General features: G+C 42.6%; 1 protein-coding gene across 6 annotated transcripts in view; it reads right to left on the bottom strand.

Annotated features, from left to right (window-relative positions):
- Nucleotides 1–27399, bottom strand: part of LOC147025548 (protein mono-ADP-ribosyltransferase PARP11-like) — a 90003-nt gene that overhangs the window by 25663 nt on the left and 36941 nt on the right. For 3 of the 6 annotated variants that reach the window (XM_085886600.1, XM_085886603.1, XM_085886601.1), the window contains exons 8-11: nt 22883–22991; nt 17447–17522; nt 10426–10519; nt 9861–9988 (exon numbers count right to left, since the gene is read on the bottom strand). In XM_085886600.1, coding sequence (XP_085742726.1) covers nt 9861–9988; nt 10426–10519; nt 17447–17522; nt 22883–22991 — 407 coding nt within the window. Of the gene's footprint in view, nt 1–2414; nt 2589–2840; nt 2990–9860; nt 9989–10425; nt 10520–17446; nt 17523–22882; nt 22992–27399 lie in introns of those variants that run through there. The other 3 variants (XM_085886604.1, XM_085886605.1, XM_085886606.1) reach the window with 2 other exon arrangements.

Genomic DNA, 27399 nt, shown 5'->3' with positions numbered 1-27399 from the left:
ATGCTTGCCTGGGCTATGAAGCACTGGCAGTGGACTCCTGAAAACTGGAAGAAGGTCTTATGGACCAATGAATCAAAATTTGAAATCTTCGGTTCATCACGCAGGGTTTTTGTATGCCGTCGAGTAGGTGAAAGGATGGTTCCTCAGTGTGTGACACCATCTGCCAAACATGGAGGAGGAAGTGTGATGATCTGGGGCTCTTTTGCTGGATCCAGAGTCAGCGACTTGCACAGAGTGACTGGCAACTTGAACCAAAAGGGCCACCACAGCATTTTGCAGCACTATGCAATACCCTCTGGTCTACACCTCGTTGGTCAGGGGTTCATCCTTCAGCAAGATAACGACCCAAAACATACCTCCAGGCGATGTCAGAACTACTTTCGAAGAAAAGAACAAGACTGTAGGCTTCAAATCATGGAATGGCCAGCACAGTCTCCAGACTTAAACCCCATCGAGCTGGTTTGGGATGAACTGGACAGAAGGGTGAAAGCAAAGCAACTTACAAGTGCGACACATTTATGGGAACTTCTGCAACAGTGTTGCAAAGAACTTTCCGAACAATATTTGATTTCCATTGTAGAAAGAATGCCACGAGTTTGTTTGGCTGTTTTTCCTGCAAAAGGTGGCTACTTTGATAAGTCCAAAATTTAGATTAAATTTTGTTCAACAAAACGATTCCATGACTTCTGTTTTATCTGCATTTTTTAATTTGTTCTATGTTTTAATTTCAGAGTACATTGAAACATTAAACTGCTTAAATTTCAGTAAAAAACTGGAAAAATGGGGGTGTTCTCAAACTTTTCACCGGTGGAGTATATGTATATGTATATGTATATGTATATATATATATATATATATATATATATATATATATATATATATATATATATAATATGTTTACACACAGTGTTATGGGGTTGGGGGTCGTGTGGGAAATTTCTCGGACACACTTCCCAGCCGATGACCCTGAAGCCGATGGGGCGCAGATAACTCTGTGGCATGATGGGTTGCTAGGTAACCACGGACACCATCTCGGATGTTTAATTCAGGCAGAGTCAAGCATTTAACTCCGCTTTACCTTTCCAGCAAATTAAACCGCCCCCCCCCACCCCAATGCGGAACCATGCTCAACACTCCACTGCTGCCAATCAAAACAGCCAAGCGATACTGTAATTGCGATGTTGGGTCATGACTAACCATAACAGAATGGTCGGGCAGAACTCCCTATCTAACCAATGTGGAAACCAATGGCAGGTCTAACCAATGTAGAAAAGGTGATCGTACAGTTTGGAAACAGTTAATAAAGATCAAAAGGACATGTATTTACAGGCAAACAGTTCACAAGACCACAATCTTACCACCTAAGCACATCAGCCCACTTCGCCAGTCATCTTCGTATGTTCATATACATGTAAGCACCTCATACACTCCAGGAAACAAGATAAGGAAGGGTGATAGACAGAGAGAGAAGAAGGTGGGACTTGTTGGTGACCCTTCACTCACCTGACACAAGCCTGCGGGATTACTTTGGTCCCATCCTGAAGAATGGGAGGGGGGAGAACTCAGAGTGTGGGGGGGGGGGGGTGTAAATGATGTGGTGCACCATGTAAGGGAAAGTGCAAGTGACGAGTGAATGTTCGTAACAGGACCTATAAAGTAGCACAGAGGAAATCGTGAATGCAAGTCAGTAACCCAGCCTTTAATTGGTTGAGGGTGTAATTGTAGACTACTTTCATGCATTCCAAGTGAACAATTCGAAGCAAGGATAACCAGAGAAAGAGTGTGAGTCAGTGTGTTGGCTGGTGTGTCCAGGGAAACTCCGTGGCCTATCAGCTGTCTGCACTGCGGCACCAGCCCGATTGTTCTCGTAAATGCTGGCTCCTGCAGGCTCAGTCGTAACTCTACGATTTTTCCCTAGATGTGTATCAGCCCTGACTCCTTGAATTCTGGGCATATAAAGTTCCTTAGGGAGGCATGGTTCCGGGGCCTGCCCTTCAAGCACAGCTTGAGCTTTGTTGGCACCGCCTCCTCATTGGTGCATTCCTGTCACCATGTGGTGCTCATTGACCAAGCCCATGGTTCTGCAATAGAGCCCTGACCAAGCCCGCACATCTGCGGTGCTTTGCAAGGCTGTTTCTTGACTGATTAAGAGATTCGCAATCCCAGTCTGCGCCACTTTATGATGCACTTTATTTGCAGTGAGTTGTAATGTGGCTTTTGTGAGGGGCAATGTTGTGTGTTGCAAAGCATGTGTGGATGTGCTGCAAAATGAGAGAGAGACAGAGACAGAGAGAGACAGAGAGGGACGGAAAAAGAGAGAGACAGACAGAAAAAGAGAGAGATTAGGGACACATTATTTTGAAGCAAACACAGAATTGAGACATTCGGCCTTCCTATGAGCAGAGTCGGCTGTGGTGCCATTTGAAGTGAGGGAAAGGATGGAAGGGAAGCATAGACCATAGACCGACTTGACATAGACCAAAGGATACCATAGACTGACTTGACAAGGCACGACCAGGCGACTCCGCTGCTGGCAATAAGTCACCAAGTCGTTGGGAGAGACACATTTGAACTTTAATGTCCAGGACCTAATGTAACCAGAAGGGACATTCTCCAATTCAACATTCATCTTCGGGATAGTGCACTTTGTGTTGCAACACCCTGCCTCAAAGCATCAATCCGATAGTTTATCATCAGATAAAGAATCAAACCCTGACTACGCAGCTCAAAGCTAAGTGTGTTATCTCCACACTATCCCTTTTGACTGAGAAGTGCATTAATCAGCCTTGTCGGAATAGATGTTAAATAAATTGTGTTAAAAATCAGAAAATTTATTTTACCTTTTCCGTACAGAGCACCATGTTTTCCATGCAGTCGCATGTCAAAGTTCATGTTGCATATTCCTGTGATCGAACTGCTTGAAGTCCCATGAAAAAGCAACCTCTCTTCAACTTGACCTTCGTTTTTGTGGGACATCCACTTTCTTTTTCTGAATGAATATGTGTTGGAAAGGGTCAATTAATATACAAGCAGTCATAGACTGGTACTTACGAAATCGTCAACCTGACCTCTGACCTTGTCTAATAAAAGCTGTCTCTAGAGAAGGTAGCGACGAAAACCAGAATTTTCTACGATGATTCTGTACCAAACCTCTCATAAAACATCCGATTTTACCAGAATTTTGACAACCGAGTGTTAAGCATACTTAGCCGTTACCAACGGTGAAAACAGAATTGCGATCCGAGTTAAAACGAACTCGTAACGTCGACCGAAGCAAAAATCTCCATTTCTCCACGCAATTATTTAATATTATTTTATCAAAGTCACAAAACCGTAATATTCGGCCATCCACCAACAATCTTTACATAATCCGACGGCTTAGCGAGTCAGGCATGCAGCGATAACCTTCATTGGGATAAAAAATGACTTTTAAACACCATCTTTATCGACAACACTGTCAGCGCGCACACGGAAAACCTTTACGTGACTCAACGACGCGTCTGCTCGAGCGCGCTGCACCACGTGATGACCCGTGACGGGCGAGTGAAATATTTTTTATATAATCTTAAAACGTCTCCAAAACATCCGATTTTTTTTTACCAGAATTTCGACAACCGAGTTTTAAGCGTCCTAAGCGATCGCAAAAACCGAAGACAAAATTAAAATCGAAGTTAAAACGAACTCGTAACGTCGAGCGAAGCAAAAATACTCCATTTCTCCACATCAATTTACGGAATTATGTTTGACCTCACCGTGATCTTGACCGTTCACCAATTTTGACCAAAATCTAATCAGCGCTAGCCATCACCCTCCTGAATCAAGTGGTGTAATTTGACATTGGTAGCTTCTTCCGTTCTCGAGTTATCGTGCCTACAAACAAACACACAAACACACACACAAACAAACAAACAAACACACAAACAGAGGACGGAATCATCAATATACATACAAAATCTTTAGATTTCGTAAGTAATAAATACTTCAATAAAATCAACATTGTCTGATAAGGTGATCTTACTGAGCATACTGAGCATTCTTTGGGAGGTGGCCAAATGTGACATTTGATTTCCTTTTGTGTGGGAAATGGCAGCACAGTAAACACTTTTAACCACATGAAATGATTTGTTGTTTCCCCAGTCACCAAAGATGGGCAGAGGTTATGTATTCACTCCTGTTTTCAGACATATATATATATATATATATATATATATATATATATATATATATATATATATATATATATATATATATATATATATATATATATATATATAATTTATCTTTGTTCGTTTGGCAATTTGTGAGCACGATATCTGAAATACTTGAGGATGGATTCAAATAATACTTGGTGGACAAGTTGGGTGTGTGACAAGGACGAATATATATATATATATACATATATATACATATATATATATATATATATATATACATATATACATATATATATATATATATACATATATATATATACATATATATATATATATGTACATATATACGTATACATAAATACATACACATATATGGTTACAAATTTGGAAGCCTTGTGCACACAGACAGACAGCCGTCCCCTATAGCTCAGTTATATCGGTAGGTGTGTGTTTCTCGTTAGGACCCCCTACCTGTGTCCAATGGGAATTACATACATGCGCTGCAAAGTTAGTTTACTTGAGGATGGATTCAAATAATACTTAGTGGACAAGTTGGGTGTGTGACAAGGACGAATATGTATATATATATATATATATATATATATATATATATATATACATATATATATATATATATATACATATATATATATATATATACACATACATATACACATACATATATATATATATATATATATATATACATATACATATACATATATATATATACATACATATATATATACATATATACATATATATATATATATGTATATATATATATATATATATATATATATATATATATGTACATATATATATATATATATATGTATATATATATATATATGTACATATATATATATGTATATATATATATATGTACATATATATATATATACATATATATATATATATACATATATATATATGTACATATATATATATATATATATATATATATATATATATATATATACAGATGTTTGGAACTGCAGAAATTTAATATGGATACAAACAAACACGACATAATAGTGACCGAAGCTTTTTGTGCTGCACTCTTCAGGGTAAATATCGCAGCAAGTGAAGTTGGCAGTGAAGGCGCGTGCTTTATACGCAGGTCTCAATAAGGTAGACGCTGTTTGGTTCAACCGTAATGACATCATGGTTAATCCGAACGCCCATTGGTCGGCTCATCATCTTCACCTCGAGCTCCCCCATCGATTCCCCCATCGAAAACTATCGGTATGTTGATGACACTTTTTTGTTTTGTTTGAGTCTCGGACGGCATGTGACAATTTCCAGGCATGGCTCAACACCCTCCATCCAGAGCTGAAGTTTACCATGGAGCTGGAGTCATTAAACACGTTCCCGTTTTTGGACGTGTTGGTTGATAGATCCAACCTTGGTTTCACAACATCCGTCTACTAGAAGCCGACTTTCACAGGGCAGTATACTTGGTGGGACTCCTCCAGCTCCACGAGAAACAAAATTGCCTTGATCAATATCCTGGTTAACAGAGCACAGAGGATTTGTTCACCTTGTAATCTTCCTGCTGAAATTGACAAAATCATAAATATACTCAGTGAGAATGGTTATTCTGAGCATATAGTTAAGAGATACATGCACAAGTTTCTAAATACGACAAAAGATCGGAAGATTGTTCCGACAAATGTCCAGTACATATCAGGATGCCCTGGAAAGGGCAATCATCACGAAGGTTTGAAGTACAAATCAAACATATTGTATCCAACACGTTTCTGGCTGTGCAACCCCGAGTAATCTTTACCTGTCGCCATTTGCTGACGTCAGTCATCAAGGATGTGCTTACCCACCTCACAAACCAGCAATGTTATTTATGAGTTTAAGTGCCGATGTGAAGCTCAGTACGTGGGCCGCACAACACTAAGATTGGTTGATCGGATCAAACAACACGTCCCCTTGGCGATTCGAAGAAAGATTGTGAGGGTTAGAACACAACGAGTGTGAGCATGGAGAAATATCCAGCAACCACCGGCCACTGTACCTGCTTCATCTGCCATTGCACAGCACCTGGTTGCCAACCCTATCTGTGCAGACCAGTACAATGCAGATATGTTCAGGATATTGAGCCGAGGTCGGAGCTCGTTTCGTTTACGTATGTTGGAAGCAACCTTCATCCTCACCACCGATCCATTACCATGTCGTCAAATGGAATTTGTACGATATATGTGTCTCTTTCAGCATGGAAAGATCAAGGGAGGTACGGGAACAAATGGTGAATGGACCTTTGAGGAAACCCACCCCCCCCCCACTCCAAGATGTGGTTGCAAACGTCAATCATCGACGAACTCTGCTCCAGCCAATGCGAGCTCGAGGTGAAGATGATGAGCCGACCAATGGGCGTTCGGATTAACCGTGACGTCATTACGGTTGAACCAATCAGCGTCTACCTTATTGAGACCTGTGTATAAAGCACGCGCCTTCACTTCCATCTTCACTTGCTGTGATTTTTACCCTGAAGAGTGCAGCACGAAAAGCTTCGGTCACTATTATGTCGTGTTTGTATATATATATATATATATATATATATATATATATATATATATATATATATATATATATATATATATATATATATATATATATATATATATATATATTTTTTTTTTTTTTAGTGAAGCCTGGTGTTGGCGTCGTGGTTTGGGTAGCGGCTTGGGATCCAAAAGGTCCTGAGTTCAAGCCCCGTTGGCCGCTTGCATTAATACACACCATTAGGTTGACTCAGCCTGTCATCCTTCCGAGGTCAGTGAAATGAGCACCAGACTACTGGGCCCGGTGTATACCCCGGTTAAAATAGGAGTACCATATCCCTGTGTCGTAAGAGGCGACCAGGGTTGCATCAGGAAGGGCATCCGGCGTAAAACCTGTGCCAAATCATTATGCGGATCATAACGGATGATTAGCTGTGGCGACCCCTAACGGGAGCAGCCGAAAGAAGAAGAAGAGATATATATTTTAGTGAAGATCCAGATCTGGAGCTGGATCCGAGAAATTTCAAAAGAGATTCTTCACCATTGAGAGGGCCAAAAACGATATATAGCATGATATTTCAAAAGGTTACAGACAGATTATGACAAAACTTAGTGGATGAGTTTGGCAGGTTACAAGAACAAGCTGATTAGATTTTGGTTAATATCTGGATGAAGACCTGGCCGATCAGTGCGATGCGAAATCGTTCAGCCTGGTGGAGTTATGTGCTCTACTGAGTGCTGTTCTCGTTTTTTTGAGATAAAGTATGTCTGTCCATGCCTTTATATTGAAATTCTTGAAAATAGTCATTCTCAAGCTGAGACAGTGTCTTTAATGAAGTTCTTCAATAAGATGTAATTCCCATGTGAAGTTCCTCATTCTTCCACGAGAGACCACCGATTACATGAATAATTTGGGTGCTGGTAATTAGGCCCACCCAACATTTGAGAAATGCACATAAAGAAGATCTGCAGATGGATATGGTTCAGCATGTTGAAAACAATGTCTGTTTGCATCAAAACTCCATAGTATCTGATCTGATGATGACCTGTTTGTGTTTTCCAGTGTGAGGACCACTTATTTCTCACTGTAAGATCAATAATTGCAGATAGACATGGTTTGGTGTATCTTATGGAATGTATATCTGTTTAAGAAGAAATTGAACTTGCTGTTGATGATTCTCACCTGCAAATTTTAGAGGTGGGCTTTATTGCCGAAGGCCAAATGTGGAGCCAAAGAGCACACGTTCATGAGATAAGAAAAGCCGAGGATCAAGGACAGATGATGCACAGGGTGAGGAGCTCAGATTTAGTTTAGCAAGTTGAGCGAGAGAGGTCGAGGCGAGCAGTTCAGGAGCAGGACGGTTAAGATAGATGTCCCACAGAGCCCATCAAGTTGGACATGGTCGAGAAATGAGAAAGGAATAAATTGCACATGTGTCCCAGAAGTTACGGAATCTGGATGCGGGCCGTCAGACACGTCTGCCTCTCCTGCCGAGGAATCTCGGAATATATATCTCTCTCTCTCTCTCTCTCTCTCTCTCTCTCTCTCTCTCTCTCTCTCTCTCTCTCTCTCTCTCTCTCTCTCTCTCTCTCTCTCTCTCTCTCTCTCTCTCTCTCTCTCTCTCTCTCTCTCTCTCTCTCTCTCTCTCTCTCTCTCTCTCTCTCTCTCTCTCTCTCTCTCTCTCTCTCTCTCTCTCTCTCTCTCTCTCTCTCTCTCTCTCTCTCTCTCTCTCTCTCTCTCTCTCTCTCTCTCTCTCTCTCTCTCTCTCTCTCTCTCTCTCTCTCTCTCTCTCTCTCTCTCTCTCTCTCTCTCTCTCTCTCTCTCTCTCTCTCTCTCTCTCTCTCTCTCTCTCTCTCTCTCTCTCTCTCTCTCTCTCTCTCTCTCTCTCTCTCTCTCTCTCTCTCTCTCTCTCTCTCTCTCTCTCTCTCTCTCTCTCTGTCTCTCTCTCTCTCTCTCTCTCTCTCTCTCTCTCTCTCTCTCTCTCTCTCTCTCTCTCTCTCTCTCTCTCTCTCTCTCTCTCTCTCTCTCTCTCTCTCTCTCTCTCTCTCTCTCTCTCTCTCTTTCTCTTTTTCTCTTTCTCTTTCTCTTTCTCTTTCTCTTTCTCTCTCTCCACCCAACCATCAGTCACACTAATGTCACGCAATCACCATGTGGGACAAGGTTTTCCTTCTGTGAGATCTTTGTGGTGTGACTGGTCAAGTTATCGTGGGTGCAAGGGAATTTATTGTACATAGAATTGTTGCAATACGTGTGATTTTCCTTGTTCTCCATAGCCCACTTGCCTTCTCATAATTTATTATCCCGCCCCCCAGAGGGAGGGAGCGGGATATTGTAATCGTCCGGTTTGTTTGTTTGTTTGTTTGTTTGTTTGTGTGTTAGCAACTTTACGGCAAAACGGCTTTAGCAAACTATCAAATTTAATCCACAGGTGAGCAACGAACCTTGGATGACCCCATTAACTTTTGGGTCCAATTGGATCAAAGGTCAAGGTCACGAAAAGAGCAAAATCGTTTTTCGCTCATAACTTCGTCAAAAATTATCTGATTTACTTCAAACTAAGCTTAACCAAGACTAAAATATTCCTTATTCTATTCCTTATAATCAACATTCAGGTTAAGGATGTATCAAATTTAAATTTGGTCCCCAAAATAACTTTATGCCTTAAATGGGCGGGATTTGTTGTGCCTGGCACCACTTATAATGAACTTGTTTTCTCACCATTGAAGTGTCAGTGTGGTGCACATTTTGGGATAGGGGAAATTTAACCATGGCGTGAGTCAATCTCACGGCCTTTGGAAATTTGGCACCAAGCCCCATAAGGTGGTTTTAAAACCACAACGGTTCATCCTGGGTAGATAGCTCAGCACCCATTCTTTCAGATGGATGAACCAGCTGTTGGCGACAGATATCGTTAGAGTTACTGTCCATCATAAATCGATGAAAATATTTTTTTCGGATTTCCCGGCGGACGGTGTGGTTTTCTGAGGACCATTCGTCCGGGTGGTAGATTTGACCTCGTGGCCACCCCAACGATATATAGCATTGGTGAACAGGATTGGGATCAGGACACTGGTCCGAATCTGTCAACCGTGACAATATATTGTGGAAATGCATAATTTGGTCATAATCTTCATAAAAAGTGGGACTGTACCTTAAAGTGACACATGATATTTATTATGACTGGAGTACCTTGTAAAATTCTCCCACAGTTCCACATTCTGAATTCTAGAAACATTCTTGATAGTTGTGTTCATTGTGGCTGCAAACAATTTCTTCACCATGCTGTATTCTGAATGTTGTCGACGAAGTGGAACAAGCTGTGTGGGACAAAAACAAAAGAGGGATATGTTGTGCAATTAACTACAATAAAGTTCAAGTTTGAGAAAGGGGCCTCTGGTTCATCACCTTGAGAGACATCCTTACTCCAGTGGTTTAAGCTCTTTAAAAAAGATTATGAATAGAAATGAAGGAAAACAAGGAGATATCCCCATTTTATGTGCGTTCTGATCTCAAGTGGTATACACCAAACAATATTTGAGATTCTCCTGATAATAATTGTTGTTTCCTCTCATTGAAAGGAATATTCCTTGAGACACGTTTTGCCAAAATAATTGTTACTTTCCTTTTCTGCAATTATTTTTGCTGAAATTTTTCTCAAACAGTCGGCTTCTTTAAGCAGGGTCTTCTGCACTTTCCCTTGTTTGGACCTCTTGAGAATTTATTTTTCTGAATTATAAGTTCATGTCATTCTTGCCTGGAAACCATCGAAAGAAACTTGAGAGCGATCCCAATTGGGCGGAATGTTTGACTGAAGAGTGGATTGCTTCTCCGACAGATTTTCTGATACACTGAAAAACACACAACAGGTATAAACTGTATCAAACAAGTGCATTTAAAAATGTAGTTTTTCATGGACCCCTCATAGGACCTGGTTGACTTCAGACCTTCCAACTGTAAGCAAATTCACGGTATTTATTCGATAAAGAAAGGAAGATGGTATGAATTGTATGTTGTGAAAGAAAAGGTGTACAAATGAAATGGTGTGAACTGTTTTGATAAGATCAGACGAGACCTCTCCGGTGGCAATGGAGACTGGTTGCCCAAGATGTTGTTCATTGCACATACTAGTCTGTCATTGTTGATGCCATTCATCCACATTTTTCATTGACTGCACAATTTGGAACAAGCTGTCGGTCTCCTGAGAATGTCTCATCATTTAACACCTTTACTAAGCAATAACCCGATGACCCCTTGCTGCTGCATGACACTGCATTGTAGTAGTGGGGCAGCCATATTTGTAGCATTGTTACAAGCACCACATATGGGAAGTCGGGGACTTAGTGGTCAACAAATGATTCGCACTTGCCACTACAATGTTACACTTAATGCAATTAACACACAAACACGCAAAAGGAAGTGGATACTTTGGGAGCTGGTAGGTCTCCATTCCATCTCCTGAAACCCACCTGCATGTGGAGACAGCAGTCAACAATAACAACTTGGAATATGTATATATATATATATATATATATATATATATATATATATATATATATATATATATATATATATATATATATATATATATATATATTGTTGCGGTTATGGAAAACGCATGCCTCAAAGGCAATGACATCTGACATACAGTGATCCCCAGACAGTTATTTCATTAGTATGCGTGCAGTTAGACCTACCCCTCATGTATAATGGGTTAACGGGACGAAGTGCGTTTCGTGGGTCTTATAGCTTAGTCTAATTATATCTCCATTTTCCATTCAATCTCTGTCTTCATTCCAACTCTTTGCTCTTATTCATGAAATAAATACAAGCAGGCACCGACAGCCGCCTGTGAAAACCACAACAACAACCTCCACCACCAGACTGCATGGGACGCGTGCAGCACAGTGATAACCTCCACCCACCATATAGGATGTGCATGGTGCACCCTTTCATTTGAATCTGCATCTAATACTTATATCTATCTTCTTTTCAACCCTGATTTACATCCAATCCTTTCCTTCAATCCATGATACAAAGCGGAGCAGGTGCAAATGCACAATAACAGACGCGAACAGCCCCGAGATAATTACCATCGCTCTTTATGGGACGCTCATGGCGCAAATCTTTATTCGGGTCTGTGCGCTGATTTACAACGGTGTCTCACCATCGACCTTCGCTCGCCACCTCGGCCACCAATATCTCCTCGCACATCCACCTCGATGCAGTAGCCATCAAGCAGGCACAAATGCACAGCCCAGATGACTTGGGCCGCATGGCGTGTGGACAGAACGAGCGCATTGACCAGGGCCAACTGCAGAGCGCTGGGGGTTCCCGAACAGGCATGCAGGAGACGCGGCCCTCAGCCGGTCACCGGAACACAGCCCGGGAGTTAGGTGGAAGGCAATTCATGGCGCGGTGTTCGGTGCAAGACAATTCCACAGCTCAGCCACGTCTCGCCGGATGTATGAATAAGACCACTTCCAGTCATAGGGGCCAGGCAGAGTGGGGCCAGGGTCCAATCGGAGCACACTATTTGGATGATGACGCATCACTTGGGGTCATCACCCCCACACGACACCATGGGGATTATAAAAGGCGGATCGTGAAGCCGTTTGCTAGCTGGGATGTCTACATTCGCTGGCTGCTCTGCCTGCTGGCTCCGCCTTCCACCCGCCCACTCCACCTGCCTTCTCGCCGACTGGCTCTGTCTACTGCCTTCCTTGCTTGTCAGCCCCGCCTATTCTCTGGACCAATGCACGTGCTGAGTTCGGACAGTAACCAAGCAGGAGACAATGTGCCGACTCTCAAGGAGGGATCGCTCAGCGGAAGGTCCCCCAAAACGTCCTGGGTAGCGCGGTCGGCCGAACGTGCAAGGTATTGCAAGGCTGTTAGCCCTCATCTCCTCTCCTTTCTTCTGATTAACTCCTCTTCATCGGGTTTTGTGCGTGCGTGCGTGCGTGCGTGCGTGCGTGCGTGCGTGCGTGCGTGTGTGTGTGTCATGACACCTGTCTTTGCCTAAGTTAAGAGTGCAGAAGATATATCGGGATAAGTCTGCTCTGTGTCTGCTTTTGTAAGTTGCTTGCTTTATTTTTGTCACACCCCACAAATTTCCTTACTATCTCTGCTTGCATACAATAATAAATCCATTCACTGTGCCACATATTTTTCATCACCTGTTTGTTAATAAATGCTTGTGTAGAAATGTTCCCAGCTTGTTTTCGTCTTTTCCTTCATTGATCCAGCATGGTCCGTATCATAGCCTAGCCAGAACTCTATCTTCCAATGATCCGTTCTTCTAGCCAGAACGTCCTTGGCAGTTACACTCAGCTGCATCCGATCTGGTAAGGCGACCCGGTTTGGACAAGGCATTTCGAGGGCGTGTCCCTCAGTAAATAGGTCACATGACTATTTTAGGTAACCGGTTAAACAGTAGACGGAGGACCCCAGGTCACGTGGTTGAGTTATTGGCGTTCACGGTCGACTAACGACCCACTGCGTCATGGAGTTATCCGTGTGCGACGGCCGACGATTCCAGAGTCTGGTGGGATCCTGAAATAGCTTTCCCCCCTCGTGGTCTTCTCATCCCGACCCCGGGCCGCAAAAGTATATATATATATATATATATATATATATATATATATATATATATATATATATATATATATATATATATATATATATATATATATATATATATATACTGGATCGGTCGAGGCTCGGGTTACCAACGACCGGTACCGTTGGTCAGCAGGGTACCAATGGAAATTGTGCTACTGCTGGGCGAAGGAGGAGAAGGAGATGGGGAAGGCAAGTCTGGAGGCAGTGGGAGAGGGGAAAGGGTAGAAGTGTGGAGGTGAGAGTTGGAACTCTGAATGTTGGGACGATGACTGGCAAAGGGCGAGAGTTGGTTGATATGATGGAGAGAAGAAAGATGGACATACTGTGTGTACAAGAGACCAAGTGGATGGGGAGTAACGCTAGGAGCATTGGAGGTGGTTTCAAACTGTTCTACCATGGTGTGGATGGGAGAAGAAATGGTGTTGGGGTAATGCTGAAGGAAGATTATGTTCAGAGGGTATTGGAGGTAAGGAGAGTGTCTGAACGAGTGATGAGTGTGAAGTTGGAAATTGAAGGAGTGATGATGAATGTCATCAGTGCATATGCCCCACATATGGGGTGTGAGATGGAATATAAAGAAGATTTCTGGAGTGAGTTAGACGAAGTGGTGGAGAGTGTATCCAAGAATGAAATGGTGGTGATTGGAGCAGATTTCAATGGACATGTTGGGGAAGGGAATAAAGAGGATCAGAAGGTGATGGGTCGGTACGGTCTCAAAAACAGAAATGTGGAAGGGCAAGTGGTGGTAGAGTTTGTAAAAAAAAATGGAAATGGCTGTGGTAAATACGTATTTCAAGAAGACGGAGGAACACAGGGTGACATACAAGAGTGGAGGAAAGTGCACACAGGTGGATTACATCTTAAGCAGGAGATGCAACCTGAAAGAGATTAGAGACTGCAAGGTGGTGGCAGGGGAGAGTGCAGCTCGACAGCATCGATTGGTGGTCTGTAGGATGATTTTGGAGGTGAGGTTGAGGAAGAGAGTGAGGGCTGAACCAAAGACCAGATGGTTGGAAGCTGAAGGAGGAAGACTGTTGCGTGGAGTTTAGGGAGGAGGCGAGACAGGTGTTGGATAGTGGTAAAGAGGGGTGGGATTATTGGGCAACTTCAGCAGAAGTGGTTAGGGAGATAGCTGGGAAGGTACTTGGTGTGACATTTGGACAGAGGAAGGAAGATAAGGAGACTTGGTGGTGGAACGAGGAAGTACAGGAAAGTATAAGGAAGAAGGGGTTGGTGAAAATGAAGTGGGATAGTCAGAGAGATGAAAAAAGTAGGCAGGAGTAAAAGGAGTGGTGGCGAAAGGCAAAGAGAGAGGTGGCAAAGGCTAAGAAAAAGGCATATGACGAGCTATATGAGAAGTTGGATACAAAGGAACGGGAAAAGGATTTATACCAATTGGCAAGACAGAGGGACCGAGCTGGGAAGGATGTGCTGCAGGTTAGGGTGATAAAGGACGCAAATGGGAATGTGCTGACGAGTGAGGAGAGTGTGTTGAGAAGGTGGATGGAGTACTTTGAGGAGTTGATCAATGAAGAAAATGAGAGAGAGAAGGTTGGAAGAGGTGGAGATAGTGAATCAGGAAGTGGGGTGGATCAGTAAGGATGAAGTGAGGACTGCTATGAAGAAGATGAAAAGTGGAAAGGCGGTTGATCCAGATGACATACCAGTGGAGGCATGGAAGTGCTTTGGAGAGATGGCAGTGTGGTTGTTAACCAGATTGTTTAATAAAGTCTTGGAAAGTGAGAGGATGCTGGAGGAGTGGAGATTAAGTGTACTGGTTCCGATTTTCAAGAACAAGGGTGATGTGCAGAGCTGTGGAAATTACAAGGGATAAACTTGTTAAGCCACACCATGAAGTTGTGGGAAAGAGTAGTGGAAGCTCGGTTGAGAGAAGAGGTGACGATCTGTGAGAAGCAATATGGGTTTATGCCAGGAAAAAGCACCACTGATGCGATGTTTGCTTTGAGAATGTTGATGGAGAAGTATAGGGAAGGCCAGAAAGAGTTACATTGTATGTTTGTGGATTTAGAGAAAGCTTATGATAGGGTGCCAAGAGAGGAGTTGTGGATTTGTATGAGGAAGTCGGGAGTGGTGGAGAAGTATGTGAGGATTGTGCAGGATATGTATGAGGACAGTGTGACAGAGGTGAGGTGTGTGGTAGGAATGACGGACCGGTTTAAGGTGAAAGTGGGATTGCACCAAGGATCAACTCTGAGCCCTTTCCTGTTTGCAATGGTGATGGACAGGTTGATGGACGAGATCAGACTGGAGTCTCCATGGACTATGATTTTCGCGGATGACATCATGATCTGTAGAGGGAGGAGGGAGCAGGCTGATGCGAGCCTCGAGAGGTGGAGGTACGCACTGGAGAAAAGGGGAATGATAGTCAGTCGGAGTAAGACGGAGTACATGTGCGTAAATGAGAGGGAGGGTGGTGGTATGGTGTGGTTGCAAGGAGTTGAGGTGGGGAAGGTGGATGGGTTTAAATACTTGGGATCAACTGTCCAAAGTAACAGACAGGGTGGGAGAGAAGTGAAAAAGAGAGTGCAGGCAGGATGGAGTGGGTGGAGAAGAGTTGCAGGAGTGATTTGTGACAGAAGGGTAGCTGCAAGAGTGAAGGGGAAAGTATATAAGACGGTAGTGAGACCAGCTATGTTGTATGGTTTGGAGGCGGTGGCACTAACAAAAAGACAGGAAGCGGAGCTGGAGGTGGCAGAGTTAAAGATGCTGTGATTGTCGTTGGGAGTGACGAGGATGGACAGGATAAGGAATGAGTATATTAGAGGGACAGTGCAGGTAGGATGGTTTGGAGACAAAGTGAGAGAGGCGAGATTGAGAGGGTTTGGCCATGTGCACAGGAGGGAAACGGAGTATATCGGGAGAAGGATGCTAAAGATGGAGCCACCAGGCAGGAGGAGAAGAGGAAGGCCAAAGAAGAGGTTCATGGATGTGGTGAGGGCGGACATGCGGGCGGTTGGAGTGTCAATGGAAGATGTGGAGGATGGAGCGAAATGGAGATGGTTGATCCGCTGTGGCGACCCGTAACGGGAGCAGCCAACAGAAGACGAAGAAGAAGAATATATATATATATATATATATATATATATATATATATATATATATATATACATATGTATACGCAGACATGAAGGTGGATACGTTGAAAGCTGGGAGGACTCTGTTCCATCTTCTGAAACCTGCATGTGGAGATAACAACCAATGACAAACACGACACAACACAACGCAAACATGGCCACTTAGTTTGGGGGAAGTGCTGTCATTCCCCAGGGTATTCTGGGTATCAGCAATGTCAAAACAATGGCACTGCTTTTCTCCCACACACTCAGCAGGGCATTTCCTCAGGAGGAATGTCCTGCTCCCCATGGATGCCACATCTCTGGGGATTGTTCATGTTCCAAACCTTGTAAAGACTAAAATTCAAGCAAGGAAGCAGCACGTACAAATCTTTTAATTATCTCACCAGTTAATTAAAATTTTTAATTCAAGGATTTTAATTAGCAAATAATCTCACCATGCAAGCTATTCACTGAAATAGTTATTTTCTTCACTCCAAACTGAATTCCCCATTATATAAACACAGGTTTCTTTGAAACACACATTGCATTTCCTGATTGTGAAGTATTCATTCCTCCGCTCTATCATCCCTCCACCCTACCCCCCCCCCCAGCTCGACATCTCTTCTTGATTCAATCCATCATGAATCCATCATGATCACCATTGAGAGATTGGGCCAAAAACAATATAAAGCACGATATCTCAAAAATGTATTGGGCCTGATATGTTGTCATGGATCAGGCATTGCGGGGCGGAGGTATGTGCTCTACAGAGTGCCCTTCTCGTTTTAACTCGTTTTCGTCAAGTTTAGTTTGAGTGCAAACAAAGCGGACATGGATGGGCTTTGCATTCTGAAATGCTTTCAATTTTTACTTTTAGAAATGCAATAAACGTTCAAGAATAGTGTGCTTTGTGATAATGTTGCATTGATACACAATGCGTAGCCACACATGTCTTTGTAATTCATGAAAATATCACGAAACAATTTAGGATGCATCAAAACTTAAAGGACATCAGGAAGTGGAAAATGGTTTGTTTTGGCCGAAAGTTGTTTAAACTTCTCATTAAATGGTCGTTCTTACCTTGGTTGGTTGGAAGCATTATTCTCCCTCTTTACGTCTCGTCTTGTTTGAGTCCTGACGTTAATTTGCTTCATATCTGCAAAGGAATGAAAACATTTTCACATGAAACACACGTCATTTCCTGACCTGATGTGTCATTTCTTGAGCATTGTGACAAAAGCAAGTTTCTTGAGAAAATAAAATTAAAAACACTTCCTGTTTGAAATGCAAATAATAAAATCTCCTAAATACAAATCAGATGCCCACATTGTTGATATGAAACGTAAAATATGTTGAATATGCGGAAAAGTCCGTGCGTGCAAATGCACCATCAACAAAAAGCGTGACCCTTTCTTTGGTGTCAGAAACGACTTCCATGTCCGCTGACCCCGAGCAGTGTCATGACTGACTGGGACGATGATGGAATGTGGCACCTGACGTTATTAGTTATTCAAATTTAATGCAAAGTGACGTCACGAAAGACGTTGTGGATTTTCTCCAAATGATGCATGTTGCTTTACCTTATCATACATGGTACGCGGTGTCAAACGGTTATATAGGTTCCCATACAAGGTGCTTACAAATATATATATATTGTTGTGGTGCCGGGTATTGGTGGCAAACACGACCGCGAGATGGGCAGTAGAGTCGGCTCCACCGAACACCCGGAATTTATAGGTCCTCACCCCAGATAACTCTGGAGCCGACGGGTCCCTTCTCGAACCGAAGATCGTCAATAGGTCGACCACGTGGGATATGGTCGATTGTCAATTTCAATTTACCGAAATACCCACGTCGTCCAAACTACCAGGGAAATTCACCCTCGGCAGGATCTGCGCGATCCGAGCCGGACCCCAAGCAGAGAGTACCAGATTCCTGCCGGGCCAATTGCACGATTACGGCAACAATGAAGCCTCCTAGTTCCCATTCGCAGCGCGGCAAACGAATGAGAGAAAACACAGAAACGAGCCGATACATTTAACAAATGGATATTTATTTACAATAGGTGGGGAAGGGACACATAAAGGGCAGAGTTAAACCGACTATAAAGAAACGAAATCATGTACAGCAAAAGCACTAAACAGTCCCTACTTAAAGACGGGCCCACAGACAGACGCACACCCAAAAGAAACGAAATGGACCTTCCCGCCTCGTGCGGTCTTCGAGGTCCAGGATTGGCGGGACTCGAACCCGCAGCTAAATCCCGCTGCAAGCACTGGGTACGGAGGACAGCATCGGGCTCCCGCACACTCCTCCTGCACACCACGAGCTCAAAGCCAGCGACGAGACGAGAGCCAGAAGACGAGATCAGAGCAGACGCCGGCGACAGGACGAGACCAATCTCCTCTGTTCGTCCCAAAATCACCAGCCTTTCTCTCTAGGAGGGAGGGGCCTCTTATTCTCACCACTCGCCTCCTGATTGGATGAGGGGTTCTCATGCCACTCGTGGCGGCCTCCCCTTTGGCTGAGGTGCGTGTGTAGTGCTCACCCTCCGCTCAATGGCTGGAGCTTCGAGCTGAAGTGATGGAGGCTCCGCCCACCTCCTCGCCTTCGGCCGCGTGCCCAATGGCGCTGGTGCTGAGTAGGAAACGGGGTAGGTGAGACGCCCGCTCCTTGCCGATTGGCTTAGAGGGGCGCCATGCCTATGTTAGGCTCCGGCCACGTGTGCGCTTGCTCGCGAGCGCGCGAAGAATGCCGCGAGCGTTATGGCGTCAGGATGGAGCGAAGGTGGTGTTGTCGTTAATGTAAAAATCTTAACTATCAAACTAACTTCGCTAACTAACGCTATCAAACTAACTAACATATATATATATATATATATATATATATATATATATATATATATATATATATATATATATATATATGTATATTTGTAAAGGAATTTTCGGGCTACCATATATATATTCTGGTATTGGCGTAATGGTTAGTGTGGTGGCTTACGATCGTCGGGGTCCTGAGTTTGATCCCTGCTGGCTGCTGACTTAACATCAGGGGGGTTCACTCAGCCTGTCATCCTTCCGAGGTTGGCGAAATGAGCACCAGTTTTCCTGGTAGTTATCCCTGTGTGTCGAAGGTGACTTAAGGGTTGGTGTCAGGAATGGCATCTGGCCGTTAAAACATTGCTACAAGAAAGGGGACCATGATTGGAGCCTGCAAAACCCTGCTCAGGGAAAAAGGCTTTAAAATGGTTTGATGATGATGATGATATATATATATATATATATATATATATATATATATATATATATATATATATATATATTTTTTTTTTCGTTTAATATTTCATTGAACATTTTCGTATAAATAGGTGTTTATCAATCGGTAAACAATGCCCAAATCAAATGTGTAGATTTCTGAGCTTCTACATTTCCACTTTGGGGATGCAGCCTTTGGCAACATAAGGATATAGCCCAATATTCTGAGAACACTAGAACAGAAGTCTGTTTTTTGAAAGTAATTTTATTTATTTTCATGCTAAAAAGTCAATTTTACTCCATCAATCATTTTTGAAGTTTGGTAGGTGTTTACAAACTGTTTAAAGTCACAGTTAATCCCACAAAACGCTGACGTCGAGCAACGTCTTTGTCTTGTTTTTTTTTTTCCTTCAGTCAATGATGGGACCAGGTGGAAGCAGGTGACCAGTGAGTTTGGCAAAACCATTCCCTGGACGTGTCAAAGTTGCCTTGCATTTCTTGTATGCCATTACCTATGTATCGATGGGAGAGGGGCAAAAAACCCTGTCGTGGGAGCGTATGTAATAAATAGATGGCCTGTAATATCAATGCTGCGAATTTAAGCGCCATTACTGCTCGTATTTAGAATAATGTGTTTCAGCAAATGATCAAGTATTTACTAATTGATTCTTGCAGTGCAGGAAGATGGGGCCAGCAGGATGGCCTACACTTCAAGGTGTGCACACTCGTTTTGAGTGAGTCTCTCTACAGGCCCGGTCACACCTTGACGTTTTAGCCAGCAATGGCAACGTATTAAAATGTATCTAAAACGCTGGCTTACGTTGAACTTCTGATGTTTTTTTTTTAAAGATTCGGACGTATTCATAGCGACTTGGTCTTATGTATAACGCATTGGTAACTACACAGAACGTTTCGTTGTGTTATAGATAACTTATACCAACGAATGCTGAACCTGTTGTCGGCCTACACAACCGATGCCCAACGATAGTCTAACTTAGGCATAGCGCGTTGCATGCATCGCCGACGATGTCGTGACGTAGCCTATTAAAAGGCTGACACACAACGATTCGAATCATAACTGCTGTAGAAATGGAAGTGTCAACATCACGGTCACACCTTGGCGATCTTGCCAGCGTATGCCGACCGAAGAAAAATGTGTCTAAAACGTTGGGGCACGTCGAATACGGTATGATTAAGTTTGGTATACGTGAGTAGAACGCTAAAGTACGCTATCATACGTCGTAGTAAGTAGAGTACGTCAAGAAATTTTAAACATGTTCAAAATTATTGGACGTACTCGGCGTATGACACACGTTCCGCATGCGATGGGGATAAGTTTTACACACGATATGTGGACGCTTACACACGTCCACAAAGGATACTTATAAACTACTCATAAGTCGAAACACGTCGCGGTAATGTCTTTTTTACGCGAAACTTATTTCTAACTTATGTTTGACGTGCTTTGAACCAATTCTTTACGTAGTCCCAACACACATCGACGTATGTAGACGTATTCCAATGACGTCTTCCGGTCGACAAAAAAAAAAAATGAACGTGTTTCTAGCTTACAACTGTCATATAAAGACGTGTTCCCAGCGGTTTTGGGAATTGGTATATAAAAATGCTGCTCATAAAAGGGGAACCCAACAGGGTTTTCGAGTCCTTTTTGAGTCGATGTCCATGTCAGCAGTAACAGTATCAGTATCAGTATCAGTATCAGTATCAGTATTAGTATTAGTATTAGTAGTAGTTTGTTCATGCTGGCAGTAGTAGGTGAGTGTGAGGGGAGGATGTGGGTTATGATGGATCCTCCTTGCGTCCGCGTGTTCACGGGTAGGAGACATCTTTTCACCATTGTTCGAAGTTCTTCGCGGCTAATTTTTTATGGGGCTTTTTCAACAATGAGCTATAGCTTGTTTTTACGATTTAGGTCTATTCATAACGGGTTGGACAAATTCACAATGAACTAATAATGTGCACAGAGCGCTTTGATTACTTATAGATACGATATACCAACGAATAATTATCGTGAAGCCGGCGTTCACAAACTATGCCCAACGATAGCCTAACTTATCCATATCGTGCGGCAGTTTATCTTTGCCGGTGACGTGGGGTTTGCTATTCATAGGCTGCCACTCAACGATTTAAATGGCTGCATCTCCACTATTGTAAGTAGACGCTTGCGCTCAACAATTGGATTTTTTTTACACTCAACGATTTTTAAACGGTACCACTCAACTATTTTCATTGTTTACAATGAACGATTTAAATTGCTGTCACTCGCCTTTGTTTTTTGACGCTGGGGTTTTGAAATTTGAAGCGTTTCTTCTGAACGTGTTAAAACGCTCAAACTCGACTATTTTAAATAGACGCTGCCGATGGACAATTGGAATCATAGCCAAGCTAGACATCGAAGTGTGAACATCCTCGTCATGCCGAAGAAAAGTTGAAGAATGCTGCAAATAAGTGTCCTGGCCGTGGCCGTGGACGCTGACGCAAGGACGATCCATTATACCGACGTCTTTCAGCCTATGAGTAACTTAAAAGTAACGTCTGTTGATGTGTGGCAACGATCGCGTAACGTGCCAACAACACGTTAATCATAGGTTAGAAATAAGTTTCGGGTACGCTAAACATTACTCAACTTATGACTCAACAACCTCGGCGTGTCTCAACTTATGATTAACTTACAAGTAGCATGTGTTGACGTCTGTCAACGATCGCAGATCACAGATCACAACCAAAAAGTACAACGTTTAAAGCCAGCGTACAACGACGTATGGCAGTGTTTTTCAGCGTGTTCTCAATGTTATCAAAACTTACCCATAACGTATTCAACGTGTGCCAGCGTTTTAGAAAAAAATTCAAAAATCGGCATACGTTGGCGAAAACGTCAAGGTGTGACCGGGCCTTAACCTGGGTTCAAATGTCGACCCAACCACAAGCAGTCACCCTGACACAACAATGTGTGTGCTGTACGTCGGAAAGTCATTAAACAGGACCCGTCTGCCAGCGATAGTTATTGTTGGACGTTACAGATCCCACGGCGTCTTTTGGCAAAGAGGAGGCGAATTATCACCGGAACCCTGGATAAATGATGAATTATTGACACCTTCAGTCGAGTATCCTGCAATGGAGGAACGTTCTATCCTTGAAACGTCTCTTGATTTATCATGAACACCACAAATCTCGGTCAACAGTCTGATTTTTCCATTATTTTAATTAGTACAAGATCGATTGAAGAAAAATTCAATACCAGCGAATTTGATGATGTACATGAATCTCCCATGATGGAAAACAATTTTCTCCTCTTTTGTTTGAAAGGCATTTTCAATCGCTTCCGAGGTGATGCCTCCATCTGTTCCCTGCAGACAGACAGACATTAATGACCATTTTCTGACCTTTAAGAAACCCCTCTCAAAGATCGACAATACTCAACAAATAAAGCATAACTTATTGAAAACTCAAGCAAAATATCCTTTCCCCTTATCTTCACATTCTCATTTGGTATTTTCCAGCCCTCCTCATCCTGCGTACGACTAAGGTGATTACCCCCAATGATGAAGTGATCAATAGAAAGAAAAGATTCAGTTTCATTTCACAGGGAAGTTCACAAACTAAAATCACCATTATCAAATCAACAGCAACAGCATCTCCAGAACTTTCCAAACTCTCTCTCAACCTTCCATTCAAAAACTTTCCAGCACCCACAGCAGAACCTGCCTCAGTCATTCAGACCTTTCAAGGAACGATTCGTTTACGAAACAATATAAACAACATCGACAAAGTCATTGCACACCGATATCATCCATCACCTGCAATGATTATTTTTTCTCAATTTTAATTCTATCTGTATATTTATCAGTCACTGAGCCTAATGTGGTCACGCAGTGGTCTCAACATCCTGTTTGTGGTGAGGATGTTGAGGTCACGGAGAGATTCACTTCCCTTGGCAGTGATGTTCATGTCTCTGCATGTTGTGAGCCAGAGGTCAATAGATGTCTGGGTCGGACCTGGGGAGTCATCGATTCACTGGATCATGGGGTGTGGTGCTGCCGGTACCTGTACAGGAGGACGTAAGTCCAAGTCTTCAGGTCCTTGGTGCTTCCAGTCTTTCTCTACAGATGTGAGACTTGTACTCTGACAAAAGATCTGAGACAAAGACATAAGTCCTTCGGTACCAGGTCTTTTCGGAGAATCCTTGGCAATCGTTGGTCAGACTTTGTGTCCAACGAGCAGTTGCCGAGACAGACTCAGATGAGATTTGTTATCTGAACCATTAGGTTTGGTTAGGATCAGATCAAAACTCTGACATAGGATCAGATGAGATCCGTGAGCGTCAGATGTGGCTGTATGGACATGTGGCTAGTTTTTGTGATGCTGATCCTGCTCACCAGATCCTTTCAGCAAGGGAGCCTTGTGAGTGGAGGAGGCCAATGGGTCCACCACCCACCTCGTGAATGTAGCAGATTGGTCTGCATCTCAAGGAGATGGGGATGGGCCAGGCATCTGCCTGGGAGCTGGCCAGACGAAGGTCCCTGGAGTACCAATGGAAAGTGGATGCAGTGACGCGCTGCTCCGATGCATGCTTCCATACCTAACTTAACCTAACCTAATGGTTAGGTGGGCGGTAAAGCCTTGTTATATTGCCCTCAAAATAGTGTGGATTTGATTTCCATGCCTGCTTAGTGGAAATGTCCATGCACTGACCTGGAATGGGATCCTGTCTCAGATAGGTTCTTCAGCACGTAGAAGTTCACGAGTCGTCATGAATACCCCGATGCTCTATCCAAAGTCTCCACCACCACCCCAACCTCAGTGCATAAGTAACTAGAGAGTACAAAGAACACATTACCCTGCACTGTCTTTAGAAACAAGGATATGGGTCGGGTCTACGAGCAGCAAATTTGATTGGACGTTTTGGCGTAAAATTCCATAATGTTTTGTCCAAGTACTGCCAAATGGAAGTGTTTTGAAAGTGCTAAAAAGCGATTTGTGTTCTGCAGTGATTTGTCGTGGTGCGATTTTTACTAACAATAACAGTTTGTATGAACACAGCTCGGCATGCTCAAAGAAATCTTGGCAGGCTCTTTCAATGAACGGCAATCACTTTATTCATTTCACAGGGAAATCCACAAACTAATGTCACTTTTTATAAAAATTTTGTAAAAAAAACAAAACAATAGTGGAGGGGGAGCACTCGGTAGAGTGCAAAACCTCCGCCGCCAATACTGCTGGGTCACTTAAGTGAACCTGATATCCTATTCATTTTAGGTCAAAACGGATCAGACTCTACTGAACCACGATTGAATAAACTAAACTTGATCGACGCGCATATAGAAATGCCCAAAAAAAAAAAATCGAAATTTTTTTGAAAAAAAAGTTGCAAATTTTTTTTTTCTCCAACAAAATAGTTTTTTTGGGGGGGTTGGAAATCACTTAAAACATGTAGAAATGCAAAAAAAATTTCAAATATTTTTCAAATAAAATCGAAATTTTTTTGAAAAAAAAGTTGCAAATTTTTTTTTTCTTTCACAAATATTTTTTTTGGTTGGAAATCACTTAAACCATGTAGAAATGCAAAAACAAAAATTCAAATATATTTTTCAAAATGGCCGCCATAGCGGCCATATTGGACTTTGGACCAAGTCCGAAATCTAATGGCATGATCCTTGGACCAGACCTACCCCCCCCCACCAAGTTTCGTCAAAATCCGTCCAGGAGTTTTTCCGTAATACTGTTCACAAACAAACAAACAAATAGGGGTGAAAACAGTAACCTCCGTCCATCTTTGATGGCGGATGGTTAACACAAATTCCATTCACTTGGCTGGAGTTTAATTTAAAAAAAAAATATTTTTTTTAAAAGTTGTTAACAAATTTATTAAATTATATATTTATAATTTTTAATAGAATAAAAATAATTAAATATTGTATATAATTTAACTTGTCAGCCTCTCCTGTATTCATTAGCTCAGGTCACGGCCATGTCTCCAGCCACGTCACCAAGAACACCCTCTCTCATTCATCGAAACCCTGCTCAAAGCTGATTGACTAGCTTCTATATTCAGTTTCACAGAACACTACAACCCTCCCCACCTTAGTATTTAACTTCACATTCATTGGGAGATGATTGAAAAGAATAACCCACACTGTATTATTATCAATCCTTATTAATTCTACTCTGGACGGTATTTCAGAGTTTTTACATCTTGTCATTTAACACTTTGTCACACTGTGATTCAGTAAAATGCAAACAAAACTGACTCGTGATAATATTGTCTGACGAGACTACGAAACAGAAGTATGTCAAAAGATAAAAAAAACATGAGTCATCTGAAAAAACCCAAAAGTGTGAGAAGGAAGAAAAGAAAGCAATTATTTTCTTCGAGAACTTCCTTCTGGCAATGTTCATGACTTCTCTTTTCAGTTTGTTAGACTGAACATGAAATCTATTTGGTGACTTAGTAGTTCAGATATCGGGGCTTTTTTCGGGTTCTCTGGGGTGTCCTTCTGACTCGAGGTTGTTGGTTGAAGTGTCTTCTTCGGATTGTGTCGTCCAATGGTGAGGTTCCTCTCTCTCACTGCAAACTTCAGGGAGCCTGTTTCCCATCTTCCTGCCAAAAAGAGCTTCAGCAGGGCTGATGCCTGTGCTGCAGTGTGGTGTGCCTCTTTAGTTTCATAGGAACTTGAAAAGTTCTTGTTTCCACATCTTCCTTTCAATTTGTGCAGCCTGGATGATCTTTTTGAGCATACACATACATCGTTCGACGCCTCCGTTGGATTGTGGCAATAGGGATCTGACCCGTTCAAGACCTATGATGGGTCGGTGCTTGAAACTGAGGTATGCAGCAAATTGTGCAAACTTAGCACTGTTGTATGGGGGACCATTGTCTGTCTTTACGATATTGGGAACACCATAGTGGGCAAAGATCGTGTCAAGTCTTGGGATCACTGCCTTCACACTGGTAGAGGTCAGAATGTCGACCTCAAAACACTGGGAGTAAGAGTCGTTGACCACAAGGATGTATTCTCCCGATGGAAAGGGTCCTGAAAAGTCAATGCTCAATTTAGAACAAGGATGAGCAGGCAGTTCAGTCATCTGGAGGGGTTCTGAATTGTTCTGCAGTTGTGGCAATGCAGGCAATATAGGATTTGACCATAGTTTCAACTACACGGTTAATGTGTGGGATTAGTCTCTTCGTTTTGCTGATGCCTTAGTGACCTTTAAGGGCACTACCGATGACTCGCTGCTGGAGTGACTTTGGTACTGCATAGCAGAATGTTGTGCTCATCACTGATGGACAGTTCATGTGATACAGCCTTCAGTATCTGAAACGATGAGCCATCGACTGAGTGGTCTTGAGGTGGGTGCCACCAGTTTAGATGCACTGCATTCATCACTGCTTGTAGAGTGCTCAAATTGCAGTCTTAATTTCATGAAGCGTCAGTTACTGGCACCATGTGGTGGAGTAGAAAGTTAACGTACTCATGTGCCACTCTCGACTCATGGGATGGTTTCTCATCAGCCGTCAGAACTTGGTGGTGACTGAGGTAATCAGCCAGGTTCTTGCTGCCATATGTGATAATTACAATGTGACCACAACAATATTTTATTTATTATCACGTATTCTTCAAATATTTTCAATGTACTAACCAACTAACCCTTTGGCAACTTACAAGGAATTAAGGCACAAGAGGAGGCCATTCGGCCCATCATGCCTGCACCACACCAATTCCAGATTTAATCAATCCAATGATACCCCTTCCCTTT

This window comes from Eptatretus burgeri, chromosome 6 (assembly GCF_056783735.1).
Source record: "Eptatretus burgeri isolate ZD-2024b chromosome 6, Ebu_testis_v1, whole genome shotgun sequence".
In the NCBI taxonomy this organism is placed as follows: Eukaryota; Metazoa; Chordata; class Myxini; order Myxiniformes; family Myxinidae; genus Eptatretus; species Eptatretus burgeri.
Note: the sequence above shows the minus strand (reverse complement) of the source record. Positions and strands in the feature narration are given on the sequence as shown.